Source organism: Bacillus rossius, chromosome 1, assembly GCF_032445375.1.
Source record: "Bacillus rossius redtenbacheri isolate Brsri chromosome 1, Brsri_v3, whole genome shotgun sequence".
Lineage (NCBI taxonomy): Eukaryota > Metazoa > Arthropoda > Insecta > Phasmatodea > Bacillidae > Bacillus > Bacillus rossius.
In genome coordinates, this window is record NC_086330.1 from 260,826,117 (window position 1) to 260,844,708 (window position 18,592).

General features: G+C 40.0%; 1 protein-coding gene across 1 annotated transcript in view; it reads right to left on the minus strand.

The window, feature by feature from the left end:
• Nucleotides 1-18,592, minus strand: part of LOC134527520 (probable chitinase 10) — a 186,454-nt gene that overhangs the window by 42,406 nt on the left and 125,456 nt on the right. The window contains exons 3-5 of the mRNA XM_063360255.1: nt 11,716-11,888; nt 7,419-7,656; nt 4,014-4,193 (exon numbers count right to left, since the gene is read on the minus strand). Of these exons, the coding sequence (XP_063216325.1) occupies nt 4,014-4,193; nt 7,419-7,656; nt 11,716-11,888 (591 nt within the window). The remainder of the gene's footprint in view (nt 1-4,013; nt 4,194-7,418; nt 7,657-11,715; nt 11,889-18,592) is intronic.

Consider the following 18,592-nt stretch of genomic DNA (forward strand, 5'->3'; position numbering starts at 1 on the left):
GTGTGTGTGTGGTTGGTCTATACATTTTATATGGTAATATATTATTTTTTTCTATTTTAAAGTAATGCCTTGTAGTTTATATAAGTTTTATTATTGATTGTAAATTATAGTTTTTGTTCTTGTTTTTCTATTTTAATTTTTAATTTTATATTTATAATGTGTACTTTTTAAATGTAAGTAATGAGACCACCATTTAAGAACACATACTGTCAGCTTAAGTGAGCTATTTTCTTAGTTGTCTTTTTTTAAGCGATCACTTGTTTCTTTTTTATTTAGTGTTTCTTTCTATCTGGAAAAGTCATATTTTTTATTTATTTTTAATCCGTGGTTAAATGTAATATGACAAGGCGGTGTCCACGCCTTAACTTCGCCACATATAAAACAAGACGAATAAATAAATACATAAATTACTCTGTTATATTGTGGTTAAGACCCACATTTATGTGGCATGTATCGCTCTAAATGACGTAAGGAATAAGCGGTAACTCCTCGCGAGCCGCCCTGTACCTTTGAATATATATACTGTATAGAAGTCGCGAGTGGATAGGATTTACTCTACGTTTTTCAGAAGCGTATGATGAGCAGCTTGGGAACTTCACCGCTGCAGTGCGCTGCCGTAACGCCCTGTATCGTCTTAGTTGTTATTTGCACGTTAGAGCGCAGCGCTGTCGCCCACTGTCATTCCCCGCACCCCTAACCCATCATTCACTGCAGCTCAAGAACGTTCAGCGGGAGGGGGAAGGGGTGTTTGAAGAGTTCGAGACTTGTCCGCTAGGGACCACCACAAGTCGATGCCCTAGAGATGGTGGCGATTGCGGCGGTGAATTAACCGACTACCTCAAAACCGTATTAGAAATTTTAACCTGGGCTGGCGACTTCTATACAGTATATATATTCAAAGCCTGTACCCACTCGCGCCTGCCGCCTGCCAGCGCGCGGTGACGTCACTTGTAAACAAGGCGCGCTGCCGAGGCGGAGGCTGTGCGAAAAGAAACGCGGTTGCCAAACGGGAAGTGGCGCTGCCGAAATGCCGGAGGCCAGCGGAGCGGGCAGTGGCGACACAAGGCCGGGTCACGGGTCTCCGCTGGCGCAACGGCTCCTGCCCTGCCGACCTCTCAGGAATACCCGCCGCTACCTAATGATTTGCCAGAGTTGAGGCACAGCATTGAAGAGGCTTTTGCTTCCATTACTCCGGACGTGTAAACCATAGTGGGGGAAGAATTGGACTTAACGTTGGATGTGTGTCGTATAAATAATGATGCATATATTGAACATTTGTAAAATTTGTAAGAAAAACTAGGCTAATTTGCCTTCAATTTTATGTGTGATATCTTGTAAAAAGTATATATTTAACTGTTATAATATACCATTGAAACTGGGACATTATTTTATGGACATTCTGTACAATTATTAGCTTCGAATGTACTGGAGCGGTGAATCAGAATGTGAGCAAGTAAAACGAACAAAAGTCACGGTATTGGATCTTCAGTTTCTTGAAACTCAATCGCTAAAGGGGTGATAATAGTGTGGATTTTGTTTTAAAATAATCATACATTCGTAGCAAATCAAAATAGATATAATAAATGTGTAAAAAAACATAAAGTGTGTAAACATGCCTAGGTGACTTTTTCATTTTCATTTTTGAGAATCTGGTTCTTCAAAATTAAAAAAAAGTTTGAGTTTATAAAAATATACATATCTATGAAGCTAATCAAGGAGAAGTTAAAATATGTATATGGTATGCATGATAAACTACCAAAACCTATAAACTTCTCTTTATCTTTATCCGAAGTCTAAAAGGTGTAAAATGGGTTAATTTTATTTCATTACGGAAAATACCTACATCAGAACCTACCACACTGCACATGAGGGGAAATAGGCAAGAGGTTCGTAATATGTTTTTATTTTATCCAAGTACGTCTATGAATCCACTAATTTGAAAGATAAAACGGCTCGTATGTTTAATCTACTCAAAATAAATACGAGATTGTTCTACAAAATTTGAGATTGTATTCTTAATAAGGTAAAATTGGAACTTTCTTTTTAAATTTAGTTTATGAATATACTCGTAGCTAAATCCACCAAAGATTGAAATGTGGAAGTTGGGACAATCTACATAAAAAAATTAATAAGTACTGATGTTACCAATTTTTTAAGTATTCTCCATAATTGAGTGGAAAGGAGGTAGTTGATATTTCATCAAGGTGTTTTATTAATCCGACACACTCAAACGGAAGATAGGAAATTGGTAAACTTAATATATATATGTTAAAATTAAACAGGCTTAATAACATGCCACTTTCGAAAAAAATAGTTTTGTTATGAATAAAACATAACATTGCCCTGGCACTTTATAACAGCACATTAGGACGTTTATGGTTTTTCACATACTGTTCCTGCAATGTAACGATATGTGCGCGAGCGAAGCCAAGGGTATTAAACTAGTATATTAAATATTATATACGAACATTCATTTTATTATTTATCTCTGCTACGATAAAAAATAAACGATAGTTCAAAGAATACAAATATTTACTTGTGCGAAAAATAATTATCGCCTTATCTATTGGAGTGTTCAAGGGAGTACATGGATAAAAACACTGAGTTGCTCTCACTCAAAATGGGACTCTTGTTAATAGAGACCCCTAATATGTCGAGGCTAAATATGACTTTGCTATATTTTGTAACACAGTGTAATTATCCATAATACACCATTGTTTTTACTGTCTGTGGCTTTGAGAGGCGCATTCCCACTCTTCCTGACCAGCGAGAACGCAGTTAGTAAACCACTGCACGTCCATGACTTATATGTTAATAGTTACCCCATGTTAAACATAGTTTCAGCAACCAGGAAAGTGCAAAAGAATCTACAGAGATTTGGGGAATATCTTGAAAAAAAGAGATTAAACAGGCGTCTATATTTAACACTCTTGTAACTTTCACTCCAGGGAGTCAGAGTAGGCTATAAATAAAAATATTTATTTTACTGGAGATATTATTTTCGAGATTATAAGTACAATTTGTAAGTAAATGAATATCAAAATATGTAAATGATATGTTAGTAGTTCAGTTGTTTCAAAATCCTCATAGGTTGATGTTGATATTTTGTAATCTGAAAAACTCTCGTTTGAAAAGTAGCTATTTTAGACTTACTTACAATCCTACGCCTTGGAGTGGAAGAAAGTAGCTAGGCGGGACATGTTCCAACCAGCACGTGCAAGGAGAAACACAGACACGTGAAGTATAGCCAGAATTACAATGGACCGTCGTGTCCGTAAATCATCCGTCCGTTATCCGTCCTTCCGTCGACTCGAAGAGCGATTTACAACACTCCGAAAATCCGTCATTATGCACTTATAAACATTTAAACTAATCTTTCGCTCTAATTGTAATTTATTAAGCTTTTATTAAGCTTCAGTGTTTCGGACGACGCTTGATTCAAAACTCAAACTTCAAAGAGTGTTAAAAAGTATGATAAAGAATTTATGGAAGTGTACGATTTTACAGGCAAAAAGCTTGAATCCATCCATCAATCTGAACTTTAGACTTAGAAAGCTTTATCAAACGGATGGTTGGAGTTTTCCGTCTGATTGGCTGCAGTCTCATGAGTAGAGAGATGTGAGTTGGCAAAAGTTTTCTGGAAAAATAAAACTGCATATTTTTCCGGAAATTTTTCTTCCACCCCCCCCCCCCCTCCCAATTACCAGCGTAGATTTACATAATACAAGATAGGTTGGCAAACCTTATACAATAATTTCTTTTCTGCAGATTGGTAAACGTATTTCTTAAACAACATTTTCTTCCCAATAAGTTGGTAGAGCGTAGCGTGGGTGCTACCCAACTCGCATGTTGTCAAATAAGCCACTGGGTGGTGAATAAAGACAAAATGTATGTTTTATTAGGTTCTGCTTGTATAAAAACGTCGATGCAAGTTATCTGCGTGGTTTGAGAAAGTGCAAGCCGTTGGAAACGGCAGAGATGTCCCCGGGAAACCAGCACCGGGACCGGCTCACCTTTGAGCAGCAGCACGAAGTTCTTCTTGTCGTCGCCGCCCTTGGGGTACTCCCAGTCCATGTCCAGGCCGTCGAAGCCGCGGTCCCGCAGGAAGGGGATGGCGCTGTAGATGAAGGTCTGCCGCGCGTACCGCGTCGCCGACATCACCTTGAACTTCTGTGTGCCGAACGACCAGCCGCCTGCGGGCACATCGCAACACCTCACTGCCCGCGCGGCCACGTAACATTACAGATGTTTGCAAATACCCACGTCTGTATCACTACAAATTAGTGTTCGATCTTATACTGGGTTCATGCTTTGTGTTGGCCCAGAGCATCGAATAGTTCAAGTTATTTGCAAACCGTTCCCTGAATAGCTTTCCAGTCTTACTGTGCACATTAATAAGCATAATAATAACCATAAAGTCTAACTGTTGAATATTCGATCATCTTTTCCATGGTTTCAAAAATTATGCTTGAATTAAACATCAATTAAATATAAAATCATGCGTTAATTTTCGTAAGATATACTCAGTATTATCTCGAAAAATGAATTTATTATATGCAAAAAAAAAAAACATTACCATGTGTTGCACAAACTTGCAATATCTTTCTCGTAATATTACAAACACTTTCTTGGCAACTAATTTCCAAAGGAATCTTTTGTAAATGTACAGAAATATATTTTTTTCTGTGTAGGGCACAGTGGCTTGATCAGTCTTAAGAAATGAACTAATGGATGGACGATGTTCCATCAAACTGAACTGACGTGAACTAATGCTCACCACTTCGCGTGAGAGGCCTATCTAAACTGTCAGTCCATTGATCCGCGGATGAGTGTCGAGAAGTTAACATCACCGTGGGATTTTACTGTCGACATTTTTATGGTGAAACATTAGCTGTCGTGTGAATAAAATTTACAATTTTAATGTGCATTGGTTATTTAAATGGCTTTCTGCCCAAAATATTTTATTTTGGTATTTACCGACTTATGGTTAGAGCATAAATGTGTGTAAAGGAGATACTTCATGCAGTAGTCCATTCCAATGTCGTGTTTTGTCTCCGATTTATTCTTAATAATGACTGCAGTTGCAACACACGCTGTTTCTTCCGTGCTAGAATATAAACCTCACAAATAGCTCCTCTAACACCAACTTCTCTTCTAATAGTATTAATTGTGTTTCCTTCCTTTGGTTACATCTAAACTGCTTCGTTAGGGCTGATCAGTTGAAACTGGAATCTCGTTTGGTTGTATATGTTTCAACTGATATCGCATTTAAGCAAGCAGCTTTATATTTGAGATAGTTCTTGGCATAAAGAAAATAATTTGTAAATATTGAAAAGTGTTCATATTAGCTAAAATGCACTCACTATATTTAAGCTTCGCGTAGATTTCGTGTAATAAGAAGCAGAAGTGTTACTCATATTAAAATGTCGTTTCAATAATACTAAGCATCTTGGGCACACAACAGTTCATTTTCTGTTTCTACAGATGTATAATGAATGTAGTCAGCTAAGAAACATTTTTCCTTAGAAGTGTGTTACAAACATGAGAGCAGATAATGTAAAAGAAGTTGGGAGTATTTAAAAGTGATTGCACACTTCTATCATTACCTCTACCTTAGACATTTCATCATTCAGCACCACTAACTGTTTAATTTAAGATTTCATTAAGGGAAAGTTCTCGTTTAATAAAACACCTGCAGGAGAATGACTTTTAAATATATAATGGGACAGGTCTTCTTCATAACAACGGGCATGCTCTATCTAGAAATCTATATGTCGACAAGCTCAATGGTATTGCGATCACTAGGAATGAAAGAATGGCAAATATTTTAAAGTGCCAGTGATTGGATTCCAGGTCCTCATGAAATACATTAATTTACCTGTTTCGTAAAATTATATGATAAGCAAGGACCAGCTAAATGACCCTCCATTATTAATTTTGCTGGAGTAAAACAAGGTTGGTCATTGACACGAAAAGAAAGGAAAATGTAACTGTAAATAATAGGAGGTTGTGAGTCACCAATTCCCTAAAGAACAGAAACCTCTTCAAAATTTGGGAGCACTCTGATTGGAAGCATACACCCTTCGTGATTGCCGCAACAAGACATGCCAAAACATAGGACACACCATCACTTTCATGCATGTGGCTTCAACCCTGAGTCAAGAAATGATTAGCGAGCAATGCATTTCTACAGAACTCGTTCCTTTCAAAAAACAAGCAAGAAAACTCTGTGACCTATGCAATGGGTAAATGTCGGTTTATGAATTTCGAGGGACCACTTGGACACCCTTCTGATAAAACTATAAATTTTGGAGATACAGTTTTCTCAGAGTTGATACGACCCCTAAATGAGTAATATGGGGAATTGAACATAACATTGCATCTAGTGAGCATGGTCGAATCATTAAAATGTACTCTACAAATAAACCTTGTTTCTAATCTACAAATAACACCTTGTTTCTATTGATCTATTGGTCGGAAGTGCTTTGAATAACATATATATGGAAGGTAAACTTATATTCAAAATTCTAAAATATTTATTAGGCTACAACAATGGCCCCTTTTTTTATGTCGGTGAGATACATAGATTTATTTCCTTGGAACCAATTAAGGGATGAAACTCCACAATGAAAAACATACTACGAATAGAGGACGTTGGATGTATGATATTAAGATCAACATTGGAAAGGGTACTCTCCGAATCTTCAGTAACCAGCAAAGGACATTTTAAGTCACTGAGGAATATAAACGATGTAATTTTCCTAATTTGTATTTGGGGCTCTCTGACAATGTTTACGATGGTTCATGAGAATAGAATAATGCTCAAAATCTGTCCAGAATATTCATTTCACAAAGTTAAAAAAAACTGAACTATGGATTTTACATCATGTCAACATCGGAATCATTTGAGATATTGATGAGTGATGAGTTCAGAATGAAGCATTGACGAAATACGTATGTGGAGGAACCAGTAGCGGATCCAAGGGGGGGGGGGGGGGCACCAGGGGCAAGTGCCCCCCCCCCCCCCCGAAAAACCAGTTGTCTGCTACATTAATATTGCCGACAAAAATTGTTTATGAAACCAATAAAATATTTTAATATAATTAATGAATTTCTTGTATAATCATAAAATCTGGTGGTTGGATGTTATGTGTAGTGTGAGTAGATTAAACACAAATTTAGTAATTTTAAGACATTTTTTTCTCTGGCTATTCTGAAATCCTGGATCCGCCACTGGGAGGAACTAGGAGTGCCACGAGAAAACCAACCGGTCAACGACGACATGTTTCCCACTTGAGAATAATCCGGGTTTGGCCCTCCCGGGAACCAAGTCCGGGTCACCTTGGTGGGAGGCGAGTGACTGACCACCCAACCACCGAGGTCCACGAAGCAGCGAGGAGAAGGCTCGGGGAACTCACCAATGGCGAGGAGTATCTTTAGCTTGGGGTTGGCCTTCTTCAGCGCCATGATCCTGTCGTAGAGCCCCGGCTTGCCTTCCTTTGTCTCGTCGTTGGTCTCGAACGACGACATCTTGCCCTTCTTGAGCCAGCCGAAGGCGAAGATGACGTGTGTGCACAGGTCTGGCTCGATGTCCTCGGGCAGGAACTTGCCGTGCTTCAGGCGGTACTGCGACCAGTTGGTGTAGTAGCACACCACCTGCACACACACACACACACACATACATGGCATAGTCGCGTATGTACTTCTTGTGGCTTCGGGGGTCGAGGACGAACACTGCCGAAAGCACCCGAACAGACAATTACAGACAACTGAGACAGTTACACAATTTGCCCCTTTATCTTGAAATATTAAAATTAAATCCAGGTTTTTTTGAACATATGCCATTGCATTTTTGCACTGTTTGTCACAAAGAAAAAAACAGAAAAAAAAATATGGAGATAAAAAATTCACAGAAAACAAGACTGAATCAGCTGATGTCGGACAAACGGAACCAACGATGAAACTAAACAAGTATTATGGGCAACAGAACTGATGTCTAGAGACCTGCAAAATTCGCGGGTTCAATGACCTCCAGGATAGACTCTAATACACTCTACACACTCGGGAAAATGCCACCTGTTCATTGGCTGCTGACTTGTGAGTCGTCTCGACTGAGTGTCTTTGATTCGACACTTTTTTGAGCGCGGGTCTCTAATTGGCCCTCATTAATCCAGATTAACAGTGAATCAGTGGTTGAAGCAGCGCTAAGGTATAATTATTTGAATTGTAGCTTATCACGAAATGAATACGCGAATTTTGCAGGTCTCTACTGATGTCATTTGTCACTGGAAACCTTCTGTGTTCGTCAGTGCTATCATCGCTGTGTTGTCCATAGAACTTGTTTATCTTCATCGTTGTTTTTATATGCTGCGTTTTCAGGTTTGTTGACTGCCTGCATTTAATCTGGCTCGTCGTTGTTAGCCCGCTGTGTTCGTCTGTGTTGTTATATTATTTTTCGTGACTAAGTTGCTTAAAATGAATTCTTGTGCTGTCTGATATTTAGAGGTTGAACTTTTTTTTTTGTCCGTGCTGTCATTGTGATGTTGTCCATAATACTTGTTTAGTTTCATTGTTGGTTCTGTTTGTCCGAAATCAGCTGATTCAGTCTAGTTTTCTGTGGATTTTTTATCATTTCTTTTTTCGAAAATTTTCCGAGACAAAAATGCAAAATTGCAATGGTGTATACCCAAAAAACAGCATTATATCGAAATTTCCCATTGCATGGATCATTTAAGAAAATATTAAAGTTTTAAACAAACAACCAGGTAATGACCAACACACTTGTAAGTCTAAACTTTGGTTTTGGACATTTCACTTTCTTGATCACCGAGGAAAAAAAATATTTTCAGAAAAAATTTCAATAAAATAATTAATGTAAATTTACACAAAACCTCGAATTTTATGGGGGATTCTGGAGAAAGTTTTCATTAACACTTTTTCGTAATTTGACGGACGGTTTTTCTAACAATGTGGTTATAGGTGACGGTGCCAGGTCAAAGGATTGGTGAAACAAATGTTACCTTGTTCCACTTCCTCGAGATTGGCCCGCAGGTAATTTCCTACTAGCTTCGGAGCAAATCGAAATCCCCGCTCCAAATAATGTTCTCACGTATTTCGAATCAGACTCTCATATTTGCGGTCGAGTTCCGTAACTTTCTACTTACAGCTTATCACACGTGCGTTCCTTACGGCGGGCATGATTGCAGTGAAATTATAAGTTTCCCCCTTTTCGTTCGCTTTTCACAACTGTTACAAATATATTAATTACACACTAGCTGTTGATTAATTCATATTTAAAATATTCATTTTAGAAATAGTAAATTATTCGATAAATGTATTACCTTAAAATCAAGCACTAGCACCTAGAACAGATGACTTTCGCTATAGGGATTGTTATGACCAATGTTTAGTTTGTAGTTAACATGAATCCTGGGCAAGTTTTTGTTTATAACAAATAATATTCACCAAACATTACATTATTTCCTAAGCAACTTAAAGCTAAAAATTGACAATATGGTATCCCATTGTAAAATTTTGAATGCTTAGAAAAAAGGTTTTACAATAATGGCATTATTGCCAGATCTGTTTGTTGTGTTATTTCAGAGTTTAGTTTATACAATTAGAATGTACCAACGAATTTTTTGCCTCCTTTTTTAGACTGTTTAAAGACAGTTAATTGTATCTCCGAATCTAATCAAACATCATTTTTTTGAGCACATGAAGCTGGAGGTAAGAAACTGAGCAAGAATAAAATACATTTCATATATGATTTCATAGTAGAGCTATATGTTTACCTTTACCATTTATCTATATACTATCACGAAAGGAGCGAAATGCAGACAGTTTGGTTTTATTGCAACAGTCATATCGCTGAATCTAGCCAAGCTGGGAGTAAGTTATGCGATATGATTTATAAAAATGCAAAATTTACCAATTTTCTAATATGTACTAAAAATCTACTTTTAAAGGAATGAAATAATGTTAATATGTTTTACATTGAAAATATTATCTTCTGATCCAATCAAACTCAATTTAATGTACTGGAAATTAAACCTCTTAATTAGTAAAAGTGTTAAATAATAGCTATTTTACACAATCCCCGTGGTTAAAGATGAGAGGTATTAAAACTTAGAAAATTTTACCAAAGTACTAAGCATAACAAAGAATCAATTTATACGTTGGATAAGAAATTGTATAACTGTAGACTACTCAAAATTTCAAATAAATATTTTTTTTAAATCTTAAAATAAATTAGGTATCCATAATAAGGTGCAATTATTTAATTATTCGAAGCATAGTTTTAACCAATATGTAAACAATGGAATAGTCTTAATTAAAATGCAATAGACACGTGTTTCACCATTATTTAAATTAACTAACTCATAAAATATAAGGAAGTGGTGTGATTTCATCAAATTAAAATGTATATTTGAATACAATAAAACGGGAGTTATAAATTAGTTTAGTTAATCTATAATAAAAATTAAAAAAAAAGCTTCCGCATAACTACTTTGGAACATATATTATTCAAACAGTTTGATTTTTAATTATATAATTTATACAACTGCCATTTTATTGTGTCTATTTCTTTAGTAAATATGCTTGAATTTAATTAAATATTTTTTTTTACAATGACAAGACTGAAATCGCTTGGGCAAAGCTGAGGGTTATTAGAGAGTATTGAATAAATTTGCCTGAGCTTTGTTAGCTTTTCCTTCTTTTTTGTTGCTTTTCTTCCGCTTTTGAGCACCTGATTTATGCCAGTGTTTCATAATTTTCGCAATTTCTTTTTAGCACATTGCATTTTTTGTGACCTGCATATGTTATAAATAAATATAATAAAGTTGCATGTAGCGATGAACTTCATACGTCTGCTGTTACCGTTTTAAGTCCGAACAAAATAAGACTCAGTGTTTATTTAATGTCTAATAATAAATTATTTAATCCATCCCAATTATGTTCAGCGATACAAACCCTTGTTTTTCTTGCATGAGATTTGGATATTTGTACTTAGAGTCTTTAAATTAATATTCGAAGCATACTGGAACGAGAAATTTATAACGCGTTTATTCTTCAAAAACAGTACATGTAACCACTGTAACAAGTAAAAATGAATGACACATATAACACCCCCCCCCCCCTCCCCGAGCAATAACCAACCAGTTTCTTCTCCTTCTCCTTTAAGGTAAAAGCAAATATACTATATATATATTCTTGCAGTCTGCTATCGTAACTTTCGTCCAGACGGACTTCCTTTCTTACAGGTACCATGGCCTTGACTGTAAACGTGATCTGAGTGTAACGCACGGACTCCGGACTTGTGCTACTATCAGGTGAACTCAGGCATGCGTGAGTCTGGAAGCGGAGCCGAGCCCCTCTGTCCGGGCTCAGGAGGTTCCCCTCATAGGCTCTGAGGGCGCATTAGTGTTTCTCTGTCGGATGGATGGTAAACACCCGCAGTACACACAGTTAGGTGGCTTATAACATAAAGCAGATAGTCACGAAAATAAAAATTGTTCCGATCTGACGTAATTAACATAATAATAATTGTGACATGAAAATTTTAAATTGTACTTAACATACTGGTCTAACTACAGCAGATTTGAATGATATTTTTTTTCCTGAACAGTTATTTGTATTCATCAGAACAGCCACTACTCGAGACCAACAACTGGACATCGACACCAGAACAGCCGGACAGGGATCCACACGCACCTTGTAGCCGTCATCCTTGACCTTGGCCGAGCTGGAGGCGGCGGGGGCGGTGGTCTTGCGCAGGCTGGAGCCGCTGGGCGTGAGGCGGCTGCGCACCTTAAACCTGGTGCTGGAGGCGGTGTCCTGGTCCCTGGAGCTGGAGGAGGTAGTGGGGCGCCGCAGCCTGCGCCGAGCTGCAACACACGCCACGGCGCGTTCAGACATGCCTCTACCACACGTGCCTGCCTACATCAGTCAGTCATGCCTCTACCACACGTACCTGCCTAAATCATTCAGTCATTCCTCTACCACACGTACCTGCCTACATCATTCAGTCATGCCTCTACCACACGTGCCTGCCTACATCAGTCAGTCATGCCTCTACCACACGTGCCTGCCTAAATCATTCAGTCATTCCTCTACCACACGTACCTGCCTACATCATTCAGTCATGCCTCTACCACACGTACCTGCCTACATCATTCAGTCATTCCTCTACCACACGTACCTGCCTACATCAGTCAGTCATGCCTCTACCACACGTGCCTGCCTAAATCATTCAGTCATTCCTCTACCACACGTACCTGCCTACATCATTCAGTCATGCCTCTACCACACGTACCTGCCTACATCATTCAGACATGCCTCTACCACACGTGCCTGCCCACATCATTCAGTCATGCCTCTACCACACGTGCCTGCCTGCATCAGTCAGTCATGCCTCTACCACACTTGCCTGCCTACATCATTCAGTCATTCCTCTACCACACGTACCTGCCTACATCATTCAGACATGCCTCTACCACACGTGCCTGCCCACATCATTCAGTCATGCCTCTACCACACGTGCCTGCCTGCATCATACTCACATGCTTCTTTCAGATGTATTTGCCTACACCTTTCAAACATGCCTCTACACAGAACATTTTTACAGCGATAAATCATCAGCTCTATATGTGACCATAAATCGATATTCCTGTATTTTTCGGGAAAGGTAGACTTTGACACTCGTTCCGAGGATTTTGGAAAGTTATTATTTTTATAATTGGTAAAGTCATGATTATTTCGCGATTTCGTTTCTCTTCAAGTTAGACTATACACAATGAAGCCTTTTTAGAGTGCTCAATGGTAGACAGCAAATGCACATCCTTTGGCGGGTTACACGTGACTGGGTAACCACTTCTGCTCCATGTTAACACGTGTCACGAGTCATTAGCCGATTAATACATAGAGGACCATTGAGTCTATCCTAGAGGTCATTGAAACCGAGAATTTTCCCAGTCCCTAATTATTAGGTAAGCACATAAATCGATCCAGCCTGAGATCTCCCCTTGCGTTGCCTGAGATCAAGAACTGTTGGTCCAGGTTAGACTCAACTTGCCTATTGTAATAAATCATTTTTGCACTGCTCTTTGGTCGACAACAAGACCACTTCTTCTCCTTGTTTGCAACTGTCTCAGGACAGTCAAAGGCGTATATTTACACGAAAAAACTGTATAACTGCAAAATAGTGTTCGCATTAATACTGGGTTCAGATTATTACCTGGTAATTTATGCTTTGTGTTGTACCAGTACCTCCAATAGTTAAAGTTATTTGTAAAACGTTCCTTGAATAGCTTTCCAGAATTAACTACGCACATAATAAGCATGATACAACAAAATAAAGTCAAATTGTTTAATGTTACATTAATTTTCCATGGCATAAAAAAATGCTTGAGTGAAACATCAATTAAAAAATAAAATTATAAACTAGTGATATCTCTAAAAACGTAATCCATACGTAAAAAAAAAAAACATAGCCGTGTGTTGTACAAAGTTACAATATATTCCTTGTAGTATAACAAACTACCAGTTTCCAAAGAATCTCTTCTATAAGTACAGAAAAATGATTTTCTCTTTGCACGGACTGCGCGCTCTGCTCGGGGCTGCAGCCTGGTTGGGTGGAGGGGGTGTATGGGGTCAGCGGCCAGAGAGCAGGCGTGAAGTGACAGCAGGCAACCTGCAAGGCTTCTGCACGGAGCGGGCCTGGCATCAGGCCAGCGCCAGCGGCTCAAAGGCACACAGATGCCCTCCCACACGGAGGCGAAACCCTCTCGCACTGATCGTTGCAGTCGAATTTTTACATACCAACTTATGAAAACCAAATAGTTACAGCTAAAAAAAAATTATAAGAAATATAAACCGTTTGGCGTGAAATGCCATCTTGGATTGGAAAGTTTTAAAGGGACTTCCAATTAATATTAATCAACCAATACTGTGCGAATATTATGACTAAGATAATTGGAATAAGATTAGAAAGTAAATAAAGCGTTACTAGGGACTGGAAAAATTCGCGGTCTCTTTGACCTTCAGGATAGACTACACTGTCCTCTGTATACTCGGGTAAATAACGCCAGTTTATTGGCTGCTGACTTGTGAGTCGTCTCAACTGGTTTGCCTGTGATTCGATAGTTCTTTTGTTGAGGGTTTCTCACTGCCCAAGAGTCTTCCAGATGAACAGTGGGTCAATAGCAAAGGCAACCTAAAGTATTGCGAAATGTATCCGCGAATTTTCCGGTCTCTAATCATTAACAATGCTAGGAGATGAAGAAACCACTAACAATGAAATAGTCTTTGCCAGGATATGAAGGAAGAATCAACAATGAAAAAGGCTTTTTTTATTCCAGGAGATTATCAGGAAAATATGGTCAAAAATCGCAAAAAAAAAAATAATAATAATTTTGATAAAAATTTCTTTAACATACAAATAGACAACCCTCTCTCTTTTTAATTTACGTACCAAATTTCACCCCTTCATGCCTTTACATCTCCTCGCTACGTGTCTAGACACACAAACAGACAAACTCTCTTTTAATATATATGAGCACCACAAAATACCAAGGACTTGCAAATTTCGCGATAATTATGTGCATGCATATTTTGCGAAAAGATTCCGATACCCACTGAAAGTTAAAACACTGTACCATCGTCTGTGTTTCGTGATTGGGTGAGTTTCTTTCAAGTACACGTATTCAGTTACAACACCAATCACAGTAATCCAGTGCGGAAGCAAACCTGTCCTGAGTGCCTCGGTCAAATAAGACAACGATCTCGCAGACGGCCGCCAATCACAAGGCAGAAACCGCTGGTGCGGGTAAACCTTGTTGCAGTCTAATAGGCATTCAGATTTTTCGTGAAAAATGCCTGCCCCTAGCGTTAATGTTTCAAGGACAGAGAATGCGTATGGTTCTTGTCAGAGGAGCACATGTAATGTTCCACGCCCTTCATGACAGCAAGCCAATCACAAACATCCGAGAAGACATCTGACCGAGTCACGTGCAACCCGGAGTGAAAGTGGACCGTGGCAGCAGCCCATCAATAGGGGCAGGCAGTTTTCGCGAATAAATTTGAACACATGTTAGACTGCAACAAGGTATACCCGCACCAGCGGTTCCTTCCCTTGTGATTGGCGGCCGTCTGCGAGAGAAGTCGTTGCCTTATTTGACCGAGCCACTCAGGACACGTTGATTCCGCTCTGAATTACTGTGATTGGTGTTGTAACAATCGACATGTACGTGAAAGAAACTCACCCAATTACGAAACACAGGCGATGGTACAGTGTTTTGACTTTCAGCTAGTCTCGGAATCTTTGCGCGAAATATGCATGCCCCTACCCATCAATAGAGACCTGCAAAATTCGCGGGTTCAATGACCTTCAGGATAGACTCTACTACACTCTACACACTCGGGCAAATGCCACCTGTTCATTGGCTGCTGACTTGTGAGTCGTCTCGACTGAGTGTCTGTGATTCGACACTTCTTTGAGAGAGGGTCTCTAATTGGCCCTCAGTCCTCCAGATTAACAGTGAACCAGTGGTAGAGCAGCGCTAAGGTATAATGTTTTGAATTGTAGCATATCACGAAATGAATCCGCGAATTTTGCAGGTCTCTACCCATCAACAACATACATCGTCTCGATTATGCATACGGTTGTAGAGTCTAACTTGACACTACAAAGTAACGAAAATTTTGCAGATATCTAGGAAAAGCTTATGAGCATCCGATCACCACAGGGGCTCGTTTTTTTTTTTTTTTTTTGCGAAAAGATTGCGAGCCTAGCTGTAACGCTGTAAGGTCTTCCTTTGCGGTTGGTGGGGTTGCGTGCGCCCGCGGACGTCCTGCCGGTGGATGCGGCAAGCCCCTCCCCCCGGGGTTCGCCCCTCCCCCGCCCCTTGTAAACCCTTCGCGGAGGCCGGGTTGGGTGAGCGAGCTCCGTCCCGCGGTGCATGCTGGGCCCGCGTCGGCGCTGCTCTTCACCGAGTGTCGAGGTGGGCCGGCACTTTACTCTCAACCAATTAGAGTGCTCAAAGCAGGCAGTGGCTCGCCTGAATATTGTGTGCACGGAATAATGGAATGGGATCTCAGTTATATTTTGTTGGTCTTCGGAACCTGAGGTAATGATTAACAGGGACAGACGGGGGCATTCGTATTGCGACGTTAGAGGTGAAATCCTTGGATCGTCGCAAGACGAACCTAAGCGAAAGCATTTGCCATTGGTGTTCTCATTAATAGCCACCTGAAAAATTCGCGGATTCATTTCGTGAAACGCTACAATTCAAATAATTATACCTTAGTGCTGCTTCCGACATTGGTTCACTGTTAATCTGGAGTGATGAGGACCAATTAGAGACCCCTCACTCATAGAAGTGTCGAATCACAGGCTACCCAGTCGAGACGACTCACAAGTCAACAGCCAATGAACAGATGGCATTTGCCCGGGTGTGTAGAGTGTAGTGGACTCTATCCTGGAGGTCATTGAACCCGCGAATTTTTCCGGTCTCTATTCATTAATCAAGAACGAAAGTTAGAGGTTCGAAGGTGATCAGATACCGTCCTAGTTCTAACCATAAACAATGCCAGCTAGCGATCCTCCGATGACTCCATTCCCGACACAGAGGGCCACGACGCAACAGCTGAAAGCCCTTACAGACATGCTTCCTGCATGGACTCAACATTGGGACGAGAGCGCATCGCTAGCCAAGGAGAGCATGTTGAAGGAGACTACTTATTACTTTGTTCGTAATAAAATTATACATCGTATTGTTTGATCACAACTCGTACAACTCAACAACAGCGATGTCATCAGAGACCCACGTACACAATTAAGGGTATTTGAAGAAGGAATCAGTCTGGCCCGCAGTAAGGATCTATCCCAGCGTCTGACTGAGTGACTTCTGTAAAACACAGAGAACAGACATCATGATGGTCTTGCACGGTATTCGAACCAGTATCCTCAGTAATGCGATTGCGAAGTTAAAGGCGGCCGCCTGGCTAGGACACCAAACGGCGGGAAGAGCTCCAGGTGTTTACGTGCCATTTGCAAACCTTTCAAGCTTCATTAAAAGTGGCTGACTACGAATAGGACTTAAAATTAATCAATTTCATGTTTCTGTTCTTAACATATATATTTTTTCGTCAGTGGAAAACAACAATACGGGTGTTTCACGGACGTGTTTAGGTACGAATATACCTATATATATGTATGTATATATATATATGTATATATACACACACACGCGGATATTTCACGCAAGTTAAAATGCAAACCTTCACACTCTCGCACTGTGTTCATGATTGGCCCGCAGTTATCTGGACACTCCTCATTACGACCGTGAGCCAACGATTCCCAGCTAGGAGTAAGTGAATCAAGTGGTGCCAATCAACAAGGCTAAAAATGTTCTCGCTAAGAAATCAACCAATGGGAAAGCAAACATGGATTGATCACACCTAGGTTTTTGAAATCTACCCTGAGGCTAGGCGAATCCGCGACATTTCCCTGCCTCTATGTATGAAACATTCTACACACAGTATTGTAAATGGTATAAGGAAGTGCAAGGAGAATTTGTCTTTGATATTCCACTAAATAATTATAGGGTCGCCTCTTAAGACCCAAAGAGGCGATGTATCGACGCAAAGACTGCACATAAGTTCACTGCCTGGCGCGTAGAGGCGAAGAGACGTGTGATGTGAGAGCCAGTATCGCCCTTAGAGCCCCCCGCGCTCTTAGAGCTCGTTAGTCCAGCCAGGATGCCCTCTCAGCTCGTGAAGAACGTGAAGACAGTGAAGACAGTGAAGACAGGCTCGTGTACCGGCTAGCTCGGGGACTGGAGACATGCGCGGGTTTGATATCTCCCGGATAGACTCTACCGTCTGTTACGTGCCGTGACAACTGTCGCCTGCCTATTGGACACTCAATTCCATAGAGATTTTATTTATTTATTTAAAGAATGATCATTGGCTCAGAGTCCTTTAAATGAACTGTGGCCAATCACATAAACAGAACAGAGGTAAGATCGCGAGCGCCGGTCTACTTTACTCGCCACACGCTTGCCATTGCTGTCTATTATTTTGATTATTAAAGTCTAAATAAACAACGGAAGTAATGAATTGTTATTAAATATAAAATTTTAATGAATTTTATTATTAAAATGGAAATCCTGTTGCGACCTGTGTGAGGAGAACTGGGTTCGTAAGGGATAGCCCAATTACGTTATATTACAATTTTATTAATTAATAATATTTACTTTAATAATACGTAATTGTACTAAAAAATGTCCGATCACCAATCACTGGCACTTAAAATGTTTATTCGTAAGTCACTCAATGTCTGTCCAGTCCGCAGTTCGCACTCCTCACTGGAGCTAGGCTCAACAGTGGTTCGCCCCTTACCTCGCACCTGTCCACACACACATTCTCGCGCCACTCAGTCGCACTCTCTCGGTCTCCTCGCTCCGCGTCGCGCTACTCTCGAGGGGGTCTCTCACCCTCTTCGCCGATGTTGCAATTCCCTTCACTTTCGGAACTCGTCCGGAACTCACTCGGAACCCGCTCGGAACTGCCGCGAAGGCCGGCGTCGTCC